The sequence below is a fragment of the Pocillopora damicornis genome, chromosome 8, assembly GCF_964200805.1.
Source record: "Pocillopora damicornis chromosome 8, jaPocDami1.2, whole genome shotgun sequence".
Taxonomy (NCBI): Eukaryota; Metazoa; Cnidaria; class Anthozoa; order Scleractinia; family Pocilloporidae; genus Pocillopora; species Pocillopora damicornis.
This window is the reverse complement of record NC_142677.1, coordinates 23,651,824-23,664,960: the sequence shown is the minus strand read 5'-3', so window position 1 is coordinate 23,664,960 and position 13,137 is coordinate 23,651,824. Positions and strand designations below refer to the sequence as shown.

Sequence of the window (13,137 nt, the reverse complement as noted above, 5' to 3'; positions counted from 1 at the left end):
TCTTATCTGTTACACAATACTTCTAAACTGATTATATTCGTTGAGACTTCCGCAAAGGCGTGCCTTCTTTACTACTTTAAATTCAGTATTTAGCACTCCTCGTTATGAGCAAGCTTTCGTTTTTGGTATAAACACCGCTAGACGTTATTTAGGTGGAATGTAAGATTCACATTGAAACTACGAAAATAAGTTTTGATATGAAGGTCTTAGTAGTGCTTGATATAATGCTGTTTCGTCCTGTCTTCTGTGCCTAACGTGACCCTTATTGTGGAATGATTCAATCCAAGTTTTTTTGGTAACAACGGCATATATTACTCAGTTGTACTATGTTAGGTTAATGAGAGTTTGTATAAATCCTCTAGCGTTCTGTCACAAATGCCGCAATCTGATCGGTCACGCTTCTCGCTAACTTTTCCGCGATTGGTAATGATTAACTTTTGTGAAGTGAGAAGCACATGGTGTGACATACATGTATCATTATTCAATAAAATGGTCAGTGTTCCAGAAAATTCCCAACAACTCCCTAATTTTGTTTTAATTTTTCTTCTAAACAGAAGTTGCAGCTTTTCCAGGGTCAGATGGAGGAGATTGATGTGCGATTGGTTGAGGCCGAGCAGGTGAAGTCGAACTGGACACCAGTTCAAGATCTCGTCATTGACTCGCTATCCGAACAGATGGATGAACTCAAGGTAATGATAATCGCGGAGTGGTTTGAAACAGATTGTGATCTCTTGACTGTCCCCGCAGTGTGTTCCAAATGTTATTTGTCAATGTTGTTTTGTACAAACGTTTTCCAAAGAGTATTGTGGAAAAACTTTACTTTGCCATAGGCTTTCTCAAACTTAATCGACACTTGAGTCGTTAAATAACGTGTCCTGCGCAGCACCATTAGTTTCTTTAAATAAGAGACTGAACTTTTGCTCTTTAACTATTACTTTTAATCATGATGACATCAAGTGTTAAAATCATGAAGTAAGACTCCTGGCAATGCCTAGCCTAAAAATCAAGCTGTAGTATCAGTTTTTTGTCAATTCTTAAGTCCTGAAATATTGACTATTACAATTGTGAAGTCATCGGCCGCCTAGACATTTATGAGTTTTTTTCTGTCGACCATGTAAAAGAGAGTGCCTTCTTTACATCCAGGACTTCGCCTTACACTCATCCGGGATATTTGATCTCTTGTAGAGTCTCCAGGAACAAATAGCATCTCTTCAGAACATGTTTGAGACTCTCAGCAGCACAGAGAGCGAACTGAGACACAAGGGTGTGTCGCTGTCGCCAAGTCTTCAAAACCGGATTGACCAGTTGTACCGAAGATGGAAACAGTTACAGATCCAACTGCTGCAAAGACAACACGCTCTGCAAGAAGCCTACTCCAGCTTTGATTCTTCATCTGTGCAAGGATTACACGGTTAGTAGATATCATTCATTACAGGCGTCTTCTTAGGGAGTACCAGTTAGGTTCATAAAATAGCGACAGTTTGCTGAGTTGCTACGTGTATTTTGCTTTTTGTTTTCCCCTATCTTCCCTTGCTTTAAGAATGCAAAATGACAGCCGTGCAACAGTTCGCGAAGGAATACTAAACGTTCGTCGGCTGTGAATTTTCTTTTATGTGTATTTGACTTGTCATTTCAGTATGCTGACCTGCATAATTTGCTTTCCTTTTATTCATCAGCGAGTGTCGAACCACCCTGGGAACGAGCGGTAGCACTGAACAAGGTTCCTTACTACATCAAGTAGGTTTGCAGTTTTTACCTTTCTTACTTGCTGTATCGATTCCTTTCTTGTTTTGTAAGGCGTTTCTCAGCCGAAAATTGTTCGGTTACCATGTCATGTGCTGCTTACTTCTTGTTCGTGAACCTTTAGCTTGAACTAGTAGACATATTGTCACCGAAAGTCAATTATCCGTGATGCTCATAATTAATACTTCTTCATAATATTGTCACAGCCACAAGACAGAAACAACACAGTGGGATCATCCCAAGATGACAGAGCTTTACCACCAAATCGGTGAGTACTCTTCTTCTCAACACTTGGTTAGGTTTCCCTAACTGTTCCCTGATACCTATATGCTACCCATGTATACTCCTGGGTGGAGACACGCTCTGTTACTTAACTTGCCCAAGACCACAACACAAAGACTCTGTTGGGGCTCAGACCCAGACCTCTTGATCCGATGTCCACACGGCCAGCTATGGGGCCTCCGAATTTCCCACTTTTTGGAGAGTAAGTTAAATTTTGACAGAACTATGCTTTTAGAATGACTTTGTCCAATTTTCTCGTGTCTTTTCTTTGCAGCGGAACTGAATGATATCAAGTACAGCGCTTACCGAACGGCTATGAAACTTCGATGCATTCAAAAGGCTACTAGTTGTAAGTTGTTCGTTTTTTTGTTTTCTTTGTTGAGTTTTTAGTGCTATTCTTATTTCCCTACATGTTCCATAATCCCAGTAAAGGAGTGTCTTTTAATGTACCTCATTCGCTCATGTTTAAAATAGATCTAGAACTGGCGACTATTTTCCTCCACAGAGTATACGAGACAAAACGGGACTTTCTTGATTTCGATCCAAGGATAATATTCCAAAGTCTATTCTAAACTGGTTACGATGGCAAGGCCTTGAAACAATATATTCAAGTTTGCTTCCTTGACCTATGGTTTATGATATAAATTTAATTTGAAGTGTGGATAAATATCAATTTTACTCTTGTAAACAGACCTGTGTAATTTATTAACTCTTAACACAATTTTCTCGCTTAACAGTGGACCTGGTGACACTGAACAATGTGATGTCAGCCTTAGAGCAGCACAATCTTAAACAATCTACGAACGATTCTCTGATCGGTGTCCCGGATATGGTCAAGGTATTGACCACTATATATCAAAACATTGAGGTGCCAGCGGATTTATCGATGACCAGCAATGAGTTCTGTGTTGACCTGACGCTTAACTGGCTTCTTAACGTCTATGACAGGTAACTATTTTGATGGTAGTTTGTAAGCATGGTTACCTTTCTAAAGTAAATGAGTTGGCTATTAGGGATTTCATGAAGCCTCCAAGCTGGTTATCTTCGATTTATTTCGATGGATATTAGCCGACTTCTCATACCAGGACAATTTGACCCGCTCTCTAAGACATAATTAATCACTGTGGGGATGGGAAGGCAGCAAGTGTTCGATCAATTTTTCCGGAGTAAAGCAAGCTTGAAAGTGTCTTCTTCCCCGAAATGTTCATTTGTATATAAGCGCGCTTTCTTCTCAAAACATTGTATACTACAAGGGCATTTAAAATTGAGTCCTTTATTTTTTTTCTTTTAGCGGGCGAGTTGGAAAGATCCGTGTTCTTTCTTTCAAAATTGGTCTGGTGACAATGGCGAGAGCTCATTTAGAAGACAAATACAAATGTAAGAATTTGAAGGTTTGATTTTTTTTTGTTGACGCTTATATTTCTTCTTGCGTTGTCCAGCTAAAAAAAAGGTTTGATGCCTTTTTCAGATTTATACCGGCTTGTGACGGACGAAAAAGGCTTAATGGACCACAAGCAACTAGGATTGCTCTTACATGACTCACTGCAGGTGAAGCTTAAAGCTATTTTTATTTTTACTGAAATTGTACACCTAATATCGAGACAAAGAGGCGGCTTTTATTCGGTAAATACAGGCATTTAGTCAGGAGCAAGATATTCTCCTGGTCTACTATTTAAACGGAGCCTTCTCTCGAGTTATGGTGTTTCAACCCGATAGTTCGACCGAATTTCAAGATTTTATTCCCATTTGTTTGTTTTTACAGATTCCTCGTCAACTCGGTGAAATTGCCGCCTTTGGTGGCAGTAACATTGAACCGAGTGTGAGAAGCTGTTTCTCGAAGGTAGGCTACTTAAGGACTCCAATCTCAAAGTTGTTGAAATTCACCATCTGAAATCATAAAGTTGTTGCCAACAAGAACACGAACCATCCTCTCGAGCGAGCAGATGCACGACTGAAACAATTCGCTTCTTATTGTGTTATTTTACTCTGAGCTCTATTTGCCTCCTTGCGATATTTCCCGCTCTTCTGATTAGCTTCTTTAAGTATTTTAATGAATTTGTCTAACGAGACCCAGTCGAAATGCGCTCTAAAATCTCTATATGGTGGTCGCAATTATCTCGTCGTCGTCCATGTACTAATTACCCCAACAGACGCCACAAATCTCGTATGTCGGTCGAGCTCAGTTTAATTCGGCAAGCACAACTTTGGTCATAAGTTCAGAAAGATCATCGGTTAAAAGTTTGAAACTGATTGCATTTATTGCTGTCTGTTGTCAACAGGCCGGAGAAAAAAAGACCATCGATTGTGCAGAGTTTATGACATGGCTCTCAGTTGAACCTCAGTCTATTGTTTGGCTGCCAACACTTCACAGACTCGCCGCGTCAGAGGCTGGTAAGCACTTTACTTCCCTTTTTCTTTTGTGATCTAGTATTTCTCTATTTCCTTTATACCCTAGGTAAATTTGCATATAGCCGTGAAATGATTAAAAAATTTCCGATGTTACCTATTAAAAGACAAAAAAGCTTTTGGCTTTGTCTGTCACTAATGTTCTGTTTTTTTGGTCTCTCTTACAGTGAAACACAAAGCCAAATGTAGTATATGTAAAGAGTACCCTATCGTTGGGTTTAGGTATGTGACTTTTCTTCAAGATCACCATTCCATGTTTTTTTCTTCTTTTTATTCTCAAGGTCTTCCTTAGTGCATTAAAAGTATATCCCCTTGAAATGCTTTTCATTTGTTGCAGGTTCCGTTGTCTAAAGTGCTTCAATTACGATTTATGCCAGGTACCAAGCATTGAATGTGAAGTGTATTGCTTTGCTAACTGTTAATAACAAATTCAATTCTTACTAGATTCCTAACTATCGTATTTGTCATTCCTCATCAGAGCTGCTTCTGGTCGGGCCGAGTCTCCCACGACCATCGTCTCACTCACCCAATGCATCAGTACTGTTTGTCGGTGAGTAGTTGCTTCGTTGTTAGATTGACTTTGTTTGATTGACAATTTATCCATTTAAGTGTATTAGTTAAGTGTTGCAGCTGGTTTCAGGTAAACGCGATTTTCTTATGGTCAGCGCGCAGGTAATCTAGTTAGAGGTGTGGCTTCGAGCCTGGCAGGACACATAGACACAAGACACTTTCTCTTTCTAATGCCTTTACACTGAGAACAATAAACGATGACCCTTGTGCTTGTGCGCATCTTGGTTCGTGTTAAGGCTTCAGTTGTCAGCCAGTCAAACGATCCAGTCGTTGATATTTTTTTTTGTTTTTCTTTATGTTTTTTGTTTTTTGTTCCACCCTTTCTCGTGTTTGCTGCTGTGGTACATGTAAACTGTTGCACTCTGTATTATAGGTAAGATTAAGTATTGTTATTTTTCTTTTTATTAAGACCACCTCTGGTGAGGATGTGTTAGATTTCTTGGCCATGGTTAGAAACAAATTCAAGAAAAGGCGATACAAGAACAAACCGCCACGAAAACTCGGTTATTTACCGATTCAGACTGTAATGGAAGGAGGAAATCTCGAAACGTAAGTTAAGCAAATGATGAAGAATGACTGTGAAAATCATATACGTGCACTGCGGTTGAAGAAACGAATACAAGCGATCCTCGCATTTATGAACACTACTGAACTAGCAGTTGAAATAAAGCCTTAAAAAAATTCAGGTCCATACGGGATTTGAACCCATAACCTTAAGCAAAGGTTGTTTGGTAAACCGCGCAACAGGTACAAAACTGTATTTTCGTTAGCCAGTCAAAATTAGCCCTTTTATTCCGAGAGAAAATGGACAAGAGGCTTAGTGTTCGTTTCCTTTGCATTCCATGTTGTTGTATACCTTTTGTTTGTTATTTTTTCCCTCTCTGTTGATAATCACTTTCCTTTCTCTTTTTCCTCTTTTGTAGGCCACCCATGCCGACTCCTCAACAAAATGTCAATCACGAGGTACACAACAGACTAGGCATGTTTGCTCACAGGTGCGTGAATTATTCACATCCAATTTCTCCCTTTACTTTCCTTGTATTGTTTGGCAGAAGAGTGAACTGAAGAAAGAAATTGGTTTTGAAGGGATTGTTACAGGAAGGGTATTTCCCGCATTCGGGAAACAAGAGCGTTGAGACTTATTTGAGTAGTCCAGGAGGTAGGTTGCTAGCCAAACAGAAAAGGTGATTTTTTTTCCCCCCTTGCTTGCAGGTTGGCCGAGGCAGAATCAGAAGGAGGAAAATATAATCCACAGGATTTGTAAGTCTTTGCACGACTAGGCTGTCTTGTCCTTTTTTTTGCGTTGACATTTGGTCTCAGTAAATGTGTTGATCTGCCTGGATTTGCCGTCCTGCGGTCATGATTTGATAAGGGTTAAACCTGTATTGTTATTTTGCAGGGACGAGGAACATCAGCTTATAGCACAGTACTGCCAAAGGTAATCATTTTTCCACCATCTATCTGTCTGTTTGTCTGCCAACGTTTCCTAGATGTTTCCGTACGTTTTTCATTACACCTTAAATAAAACTTCTCTATGGACACTTCGGATATTAGCTGTTTGAACTGCGCTGAATTTTTAAATCGAATTTACTCTAGGCAGCGAATTAAGATAAAGTGGTGCCATCGTTTCAATTATCTGTAGACATTAAAAATTAGTAGACTCTGTTGTTCCCATGTAGCTTTTTGAAGTTGTTTTTCTTCATCATATAAATAGTACTTTCTTTTCATTATTTACAGCCTAAAGAGCGATACAGCAGACGCGGTAAGAACTTCACAACTGATTTACCAAATGATGATTTTCTTGAGCCCTTGAAGTTTGTCGCGATGTCTCTTATTTCTGTATTATGACACTCGTTCTTGTTGTCGTAGCCCAAAAGTCCAACTCAGATTGTAATGGCTTTAGATGCGGTAGAAAAAGAAGATCTTGAAGCTGAGCTTCTCAAACTGGAAGAAGAAAACAGGTCAGTATTTTGTGATAATTTATGATAACGAGCTCGTCATCTTTTGCCCAAAAGTCTTTATCACCAACAATGATCAACAGGTTTATTGCTTTCAACCTCATGCGTCATTTATTTTGCCAGGGACCTCCAAGAAGAATACGAACGGCTCAAGTCCATTAGAGATCAGTCTAGCCTTCCACCTGATGGTGAGGCATCTCCCGGGGGACCTCAGAACAGAGATTCCGAGCTGCTAGCAGAAGCTAAACTGCTGCGTCAGCACAAGGGTCGCCTGGAGGCGAGGATGCAAGTATTGGAGGACCATAATAGACAGTTAGAGGCGCAGTTACAGCGACTTAGACAGCTACTCGATCAGGTGCAGGCAAATGATGATTACTGAATGACCCAGAGCAGAAATTTCTCAAAAATTCTCCGCAATATCTCATACGTATATTATCGTTGATCTCTTTTTAGCCGGGTCAAGACAAACAGAGCGGGGCTCAGTCCTCTGAACGAACCACTCCGTCTTCCTCCATCAGCTCGCTCGGAGACGGTCCGTATTCCCCGGTAAAGTCAGGTCGATCGGGAAAATCCCGTGGGAATGATAGTGATTCCGAATCGGAACCTGGTGGGACGAACTCAGGACCCATAAAGAATGGTTTTGCCGGTAAAGGAAGTGAGGATCCAGCTTTAAAAGAAGTCATGAGTCAAATAAGCTCTTCTTTTCCTCCTGATCAGAAAAGTGAGTGAGGAGCGAGGCACGGTAAAGCACCATTTGGTTTGTTGTTTGTTGTATGTTTTCAGTGACTAATGCTGTTAACTCTTGTGTAGTGTCTGCTGAAGCCTAACCAGTGGAATCTAACCCTGCATGACTGTTGACTCTTCTGGTAAGAGATCTAAACTTACCCACTTTTACAATCAAACTCTGCACAATAATTGATTTGTCCAAAAAAATTAAAATAAAAATAATAATAAAATCCTATCATGAGATCAAAAGAAAACAAAATACAGCAATCACTAAAAACAAACGCCTGACACAGCCCGCGGCAATCAAGATCACTGTAGTCCTCGCTTAGTTGTTCCTGCAGTAACTTGCTTTTTTTAAGGACACAAAGCTCTCCCGTAACCATCCGTTTCAGCAAGCCTGTCACAAAATTACTTCTCTGTATCCACCTGCACTTGCTGTGATGCGTCACGTGCACTTGCACTGAAGCTGACTTGATACTTCTAACTCGTAACATTTAAACGTGCATTTGAAAGAAATAGCAATGCATAGTGCTATGTATACAATTGTTATGATAAGTCTATTCGTCAAGAAGGTATTGAGAACTGTACTTATTGTTCGCCATTTTGTTAAAAGGGAAGTCTGCTAATCTTCTCCCAGGTTCGGAACGTAGCATTAAAACGTGCAATACATAGCATAGCATTACATAGTGCTGTGTATACAATTGTTTCAGTTGTTATATAAGCCTATTTGTCAAGAAAATTTTGAGAATTGTACCATTTGTTCTCCAGTTTGTTAAAGGGGAAGTCTGCTAATCTTCTCCTAAGCTCAGAACGTAAACATATTTGTTGAAGAAGGGAACTACTTTGAAGAAACACATCAATTTATGTGCTTGGATAATTCAATTAAATTTACCATGCACTTCGCACATTACGTCTATCAGAGCAATCTTCACTTGTATGTGGAAAATTATACGGGGTTGCCTAAGATTTGCTTTATTTCGTTGTGTGTTTGATCCAGAAAAGTCGCCTAGTCTCTCAACCAATCAGCTTCAAAACAAAAACCTATGGCGACTTGGTCACTCGCGTTTTCCCGCGCTTCGAACATTTTCCTTGTTTTTGCTTCGAGTTCTCATAGTTTCCTGGTGAACTCTTCTTACTATGAATGGTTTTCGTGATTGCTTTGGTTTTGGATTTACAAAACTCAATCGAAAAGAACCCGAAGCACGAGTTGAACCGCGAAATTTATGAAGACAGTCTTTTTTTTTTCGCTGAAATGCCAGTACAAGTCCAACCATGTTTAGCTTTGATTGGAGCTGATCATTAATCCATATTGTTTGTTTTAGGTGCAGACCCCGTTGGACATTTGTTTGCTACTGCAAAAGATGTTAATAAAGCTGTGGAATCTCTAGTTCAAGTCATGACAGATGACGAAGCTGAGTAGTAATGGTAGATATTTGGGCTAATAACTTACATTATTCAGGACAGACACTAAGGAACATTTTGTAAACATTTTGTCTAGGAGATTGTATACGCGTATTTTTACTGGTTTTCCCAAAGATTTGCTGTATGGGATAATAAATACCTGCTCACTCGCCACTCAAATCAGTGCTCGAATGTTGTATTCTACGAGAGCCGAATGTCTCCGAATTTGATCGTCGGGTGTACTCGACTTTCGGCGACGGAGTTGTGTCTCGAAGAAATCACTACATCTGAGCGAAATATGTTTGAGACGGATGTTGTGCGAAGTAGTTGTTTAAGGGCAGACTTCGTTATCTGTTAATAAGCGGTGAAGCATTACTCGTTATTCAAAACTACCTTTAAAGACTTTTTTCTAATTGTTAGCGAAACTACTGCACTTTTTAAAATGCAGTTTTTTCGGAAATTTGATAATTCATTTTTAGTGAATTGAATGATTTTCGTCGAAATTTTCTGTGGAAAAGTTACGAACAGCTCCACTATTAACCAATAATAGATAATGATAAATTGGTAAATTAAATATTTTAAGTGCTTTTTAATTTTAAATGAACAGTTCCAAGTAAAAACCACAAAGGTAGCACTTTCTGACGTGGTTGGAAATGAATTTTGTGAAATCAAACCAAGACGTTGTAAGTTGACTGGCATGAGGTACGATAGCCTCTCCTAATAGCGTTACTCGACGTGTGCGAAATAACAACGTAGGGTATCTTAGGTATCTTAGATTCATCTTGTTAAATTTTTCAACATGGTTCTCTTTTAATCCATTTAATATGTGTAATCTGTATCGTCGTCATCCTAGTCCTTTTGGGAGTAGCTTTTGGCGTATTGATCGTTGTTTTAATATTTGTGTTATTTTCAAAGTAATTGTTGACTTTGTTAGTAAAACGATATGAAATACTTTAATTAAGCGCCATTTTGCACTTTTTCAAACTTCAGTCGGTATAATTTCAAATGCTTAAGTAAACATTAGACATTAGCATGTGTAGCTTTAGAAATCCTAAGTTATGTATTTTTGGCCTATTATAAAACCTTGTCTTGGCGAGTGAAGCGAAGGCAATGCAATCTATTTAAACAAAATTTCGTTTGTTTTAACATGAAGGTGAAAACTCTGCTGTAGCTGGTAATACCAATACGATCAAGATGATTTCAAACAATTCCAAAAAGTTTAGTTGGTCTTAATGGTGTAATGGAAGAATATTTTCGTATTGAATAATGTTATTTTCGTATTATTAGTTGAATGGTATGTAAATTTTATAGCGTAATAAAGTGCTAATAAACTTGTTGCTTGTTCAATTCTTTTTTTTGTTTTCAGACGAAGTTCTTTGTGGTGTTTCGAAAATCTCCTAATTTAATCCCTGGATAAAACAACTAGTCATTCTTTGCTGAAATGATGAGATGCCATTGTAAATTTAATGAACCCTATCACTGTCAAGAGTGCTAACTCTGTAAGTTCTCCCTACAACATCAATACACTGTCATGTAGTAAATGTAAGATCTTAGCGTGCAGAATGTTGTCAATTGTTAATTAGGGTGTCTCTAGAGTGTTGTTGCTGTTTCGCGTCGTCTTTCCACCGGTAAGTTAGCTTCTTTTGTTTTCCATATCGCATACTTTCATTTACTATTGTTTCATTCTTAATTATTGGTGTCAATTACACTTTTAGTTGTTTTGCATGCATTAATTTTCAGTTTTTCCTGCGGATATTAACTTAATTTTCCCTGTTCAGGATGCCTTTCTTTTCCCTGTTGTCGCGCTAGTCGCATTTCACTTTCGAGCAGTGTCTACGTTATTCATTTCGTCTTCGGACAGTGTTTTCTCGTCGAGTGCAAGTGCAGTTTGTGAGTAATCGTAACAATGTAAGTATCATCGTTTCAAGTAGGCTGTATTTCTTTCCTACCACTTTTACACAATCAATTGTTGTAATTTTGTATATTTTTTAGTTTCAACTCTCATCGTTCTTCCACATCAATAAATCGCCTTTTTTATGAGTTAATAGTGGTGTTGGAAAGCTACGGTTACCGCAGTCACAGTAAATGATGGAAAAAGATAAAAACATCAACTAAAGAAAAAAAATTTCGTTAAAAACCAAATCTTCATTGCTAAAATTAAAAGAAACGTAGAGAAACAAGTAAGGAGAAATGATACCGAGATCCTAAAGGCCACAGGGTCACTAACCGGTCGATGTTTCTTAGGTGGGTAGTCGTAAGAAGAAAGGTGATGTTTTTTACATCTGTGCTTGTCAAAAATTGTCATGTCAGTTTTTGAGCAATAAAATGAAGCTTGTGAGGGGCAAATGATTGACGGTGAAGATTACTTAACGCAGAGACAGCAAACAGCCTAAGAGAAAACATTATACGGTAAATTTCCCACGACAAGCGTTCGTTTGGCCGAGATATCAAATGGGTTCCCTAGCTAACGTATGTTGAATGACGTAACAGAGACCTTGCAAAACAAAGAAAACGGATTTAACTATTCTTCGATGGAGAATATTTTACACTTAATGTATGGTCCCAAGGAAAACAGTTTGTTTTGTTTTCCCGAGAGCCCTGATGTTTCACGAGACAAAGTCGCGGGAAACATGAGGACTCGAGGGAAAACAAAACTAACTAGCTTCCCGAGAGACCATACATTAAGTGCCTTGCTATATATTTAGACTTTTTCTTAAACAATCACATGGCAAAAACAAACAAACGTGTTGTTGTATTCGACGCGGGGGAAACAACTGCGCAATTGTGTACCGGTCGAGATACATTTGAATTTGATCAGGGGCAAGTGACCGAGAATCAACTCATGACATTGCTCGTTTTGTTGAGTGGAAGTCTAGGTGTGTAACAATCTCGAATGTTTGCCCATAGACAGTCACTGTTGTCCTCAAGTCGCTTGTTGCTCGAAAAAAATTTTTTGGTTTTATTTTCCCTAAATTTTGCAATTAATTTCTTTTTTCTTATATTTTGTTTAATCCTCCGTAATGAAAGGTTAAAGCTGAAAGATATGCAATGCAAATTAAAGAGCAATCATCTAAATTTCGTTAGTGACGTCGTCGTATTTGTTATCAGAGTTCTTGTTTGTAGTGTACAGTGGAACTTGTATTAACCTTACTTTTATTGACCTTATTTTCATTAGCGCAGTTCTTAAACAGTTCTCCTCTTCCCCACCGAATAAACTAGAGGAAATGGATAACCTCTCAATTTCCGTACAGAGAGCACGCTTTTCCATATGTTAAACATATCTCTTAAGAACTTATCACAGGATTTGTCTCCATTTCTTCTTCAATTTGGAAGTAGTTGGAAGGTTCATGACGAATGGCAGCCGATCTGGTCATCAGACAAACATTAGATCCTATAAGAAAAACGGCCAGAGAAAAAATTATTTTTAGCGGCTTTAAGTCGGTACTCGTATTTCATCAATAAGTTTGAATGAAAAACCACACCACCGGGCAAAATAACCCTTTCGGATCATCTGATTGGCTGATTCAAATTCATAAAAATATCATTTCCGCGGCTCTGATGTAAAAAAAAAATTAAAAAAAAAAATGAATAAAATTCAAAGATAAGGATAAGGATTTATTCCGTTCTTTTGCTTTTTGGAATTTTTCAGCTTCATGCTCACTGGAAGAGATTGAATTTCAACCCTCAAACACGGATAGAACGTTTGAAAAAGCTTTTTAGCAGATGAGAGGAGTTTTTATTTAATTAATATTCAAAGCAATATTGTCTTTTTCAAAGAGAGACTAATGATTCATTCACACCAAAGCTCAAACACGTTCGAAAGCTATTTTGTTTAACACGATTTAAAATAATTGTCTTCAAAGAGGTTTCTGAAACTGATGTTTGTCCACTTTATGTAAGGGTCATTTATCTTTCGTGTTTCTGTCACCAATTTTCATTGATTTAATTCTGGTTTGACTCAACATTTTTTGTTGCTGTGAATGGGGCAAAAGAAACGACGGAAAACAGTTTCGAAAAGAGATTAAACCGCTTCAAATAATTGAATAGGAAC

General features: G+C 38.3%; 1 protein-coding gene across 5 annotated transcripts in view; it reads left to right on the top strand.

Moving 5' to 3' along the window:
- The window catches only part of LOC113671721 (dystrophin), a 54,565-nt gene extending 44,132 nt beyond the window's left edge, over positions 1 to 10,433 (top strand). For 3 of the 5 annotated variants that reach the window (XM_089180814.1, XM_089180815.1, XM_027187988.2), the window contains exons 51-72: positions 555 to 689; positions 1,186 to 1,411; positions 1,677 to 1,737; positions 1,950 to 2,011; positions 2,300 to 2,374; positions 2,763 to 2,973; positions 3,317 to 3,402; positions 3,494 to 3,573; positions 3,788 to 3,865; positions 4,305 to 4,416; positions 4,599 to 4,653; positions 4,769 to 4,808; positions 4,910 to 4,981; positions 5,411 to 5,550; positions 5,925 to 5,996; positions 6,214 to 6,261; positions 6,401 to 6,439; positions 6,739 to 6,763; positions 6,871 to 6,962; positions 7,083 to 7,314; positions 7,413 to 7,680; positions 9,008 to 10,433. In XM_089180814.1, the coding sequence (XP_089036940.1) occupies positions 555 to 689; positions 1,186 to 1,411; positions 1,677 to 1,737; positions 1,950 to 2,011; positions 2,300 to 2,374; positions 2,763 to 2,973; positions 3,317 to 3,402; positions 3,494 to 3,573; positions 3,788 to 3,865; positions 4,305 to 4,416; positions 4,599 to 4,653; positions 4,769 to 4,808; positions 4,910 to 4,981; positions 5,411 to 5,550; positions 5,925 to 5,996; positions 6,214 to 6,261; positions 6,401 to 6,439; positions 6,739 to 6,763; positions 6,871 to 6,962; positions 7,083 to 7,314; positions 7,413 to 7,680; positions 9,008 to 9,105 (2,307 nt within the window). In that variant the 3' untranslated portion in view covers positions 9,106 to 10,433. Of the gene's footprint in view, positions 1 to 554; positions 690 to 1,185; positions 1,412 to 1,676; positions 1,738 to 1,949; positions 2,012 to 2,299; positions 2,375 to 2,762; positions 2,974 to 3,316; positions 3,403 to 3,493; positions 3,574 to 3,787; positions 3,866 to 4,304; positions 4,417 to 4,598; positions 4,654 to 4,768; positions 4,809 to 4,909; positions 4,982 to 5,410; positions 5,551 to 5,924; positions 5,997 to 6,213; positions 6,262 to 6,400; positions 6,440 to 6,738; positions 6,764 to 6,870; positions 6,963 to 7,082; positions 7,315 to 7,412; positions 7,702 to 7,769; positions 7,826 to 9,007 lie in introns of all 5 variants that reach the window. The other 2 variants (XM_089180816.1, XM_089180817.1) reach the window with 2 other exon arrangements.
- The last annotated feature ends 2,704 nt before the right edge of the window (positions 10,434 to 13,137 follow it).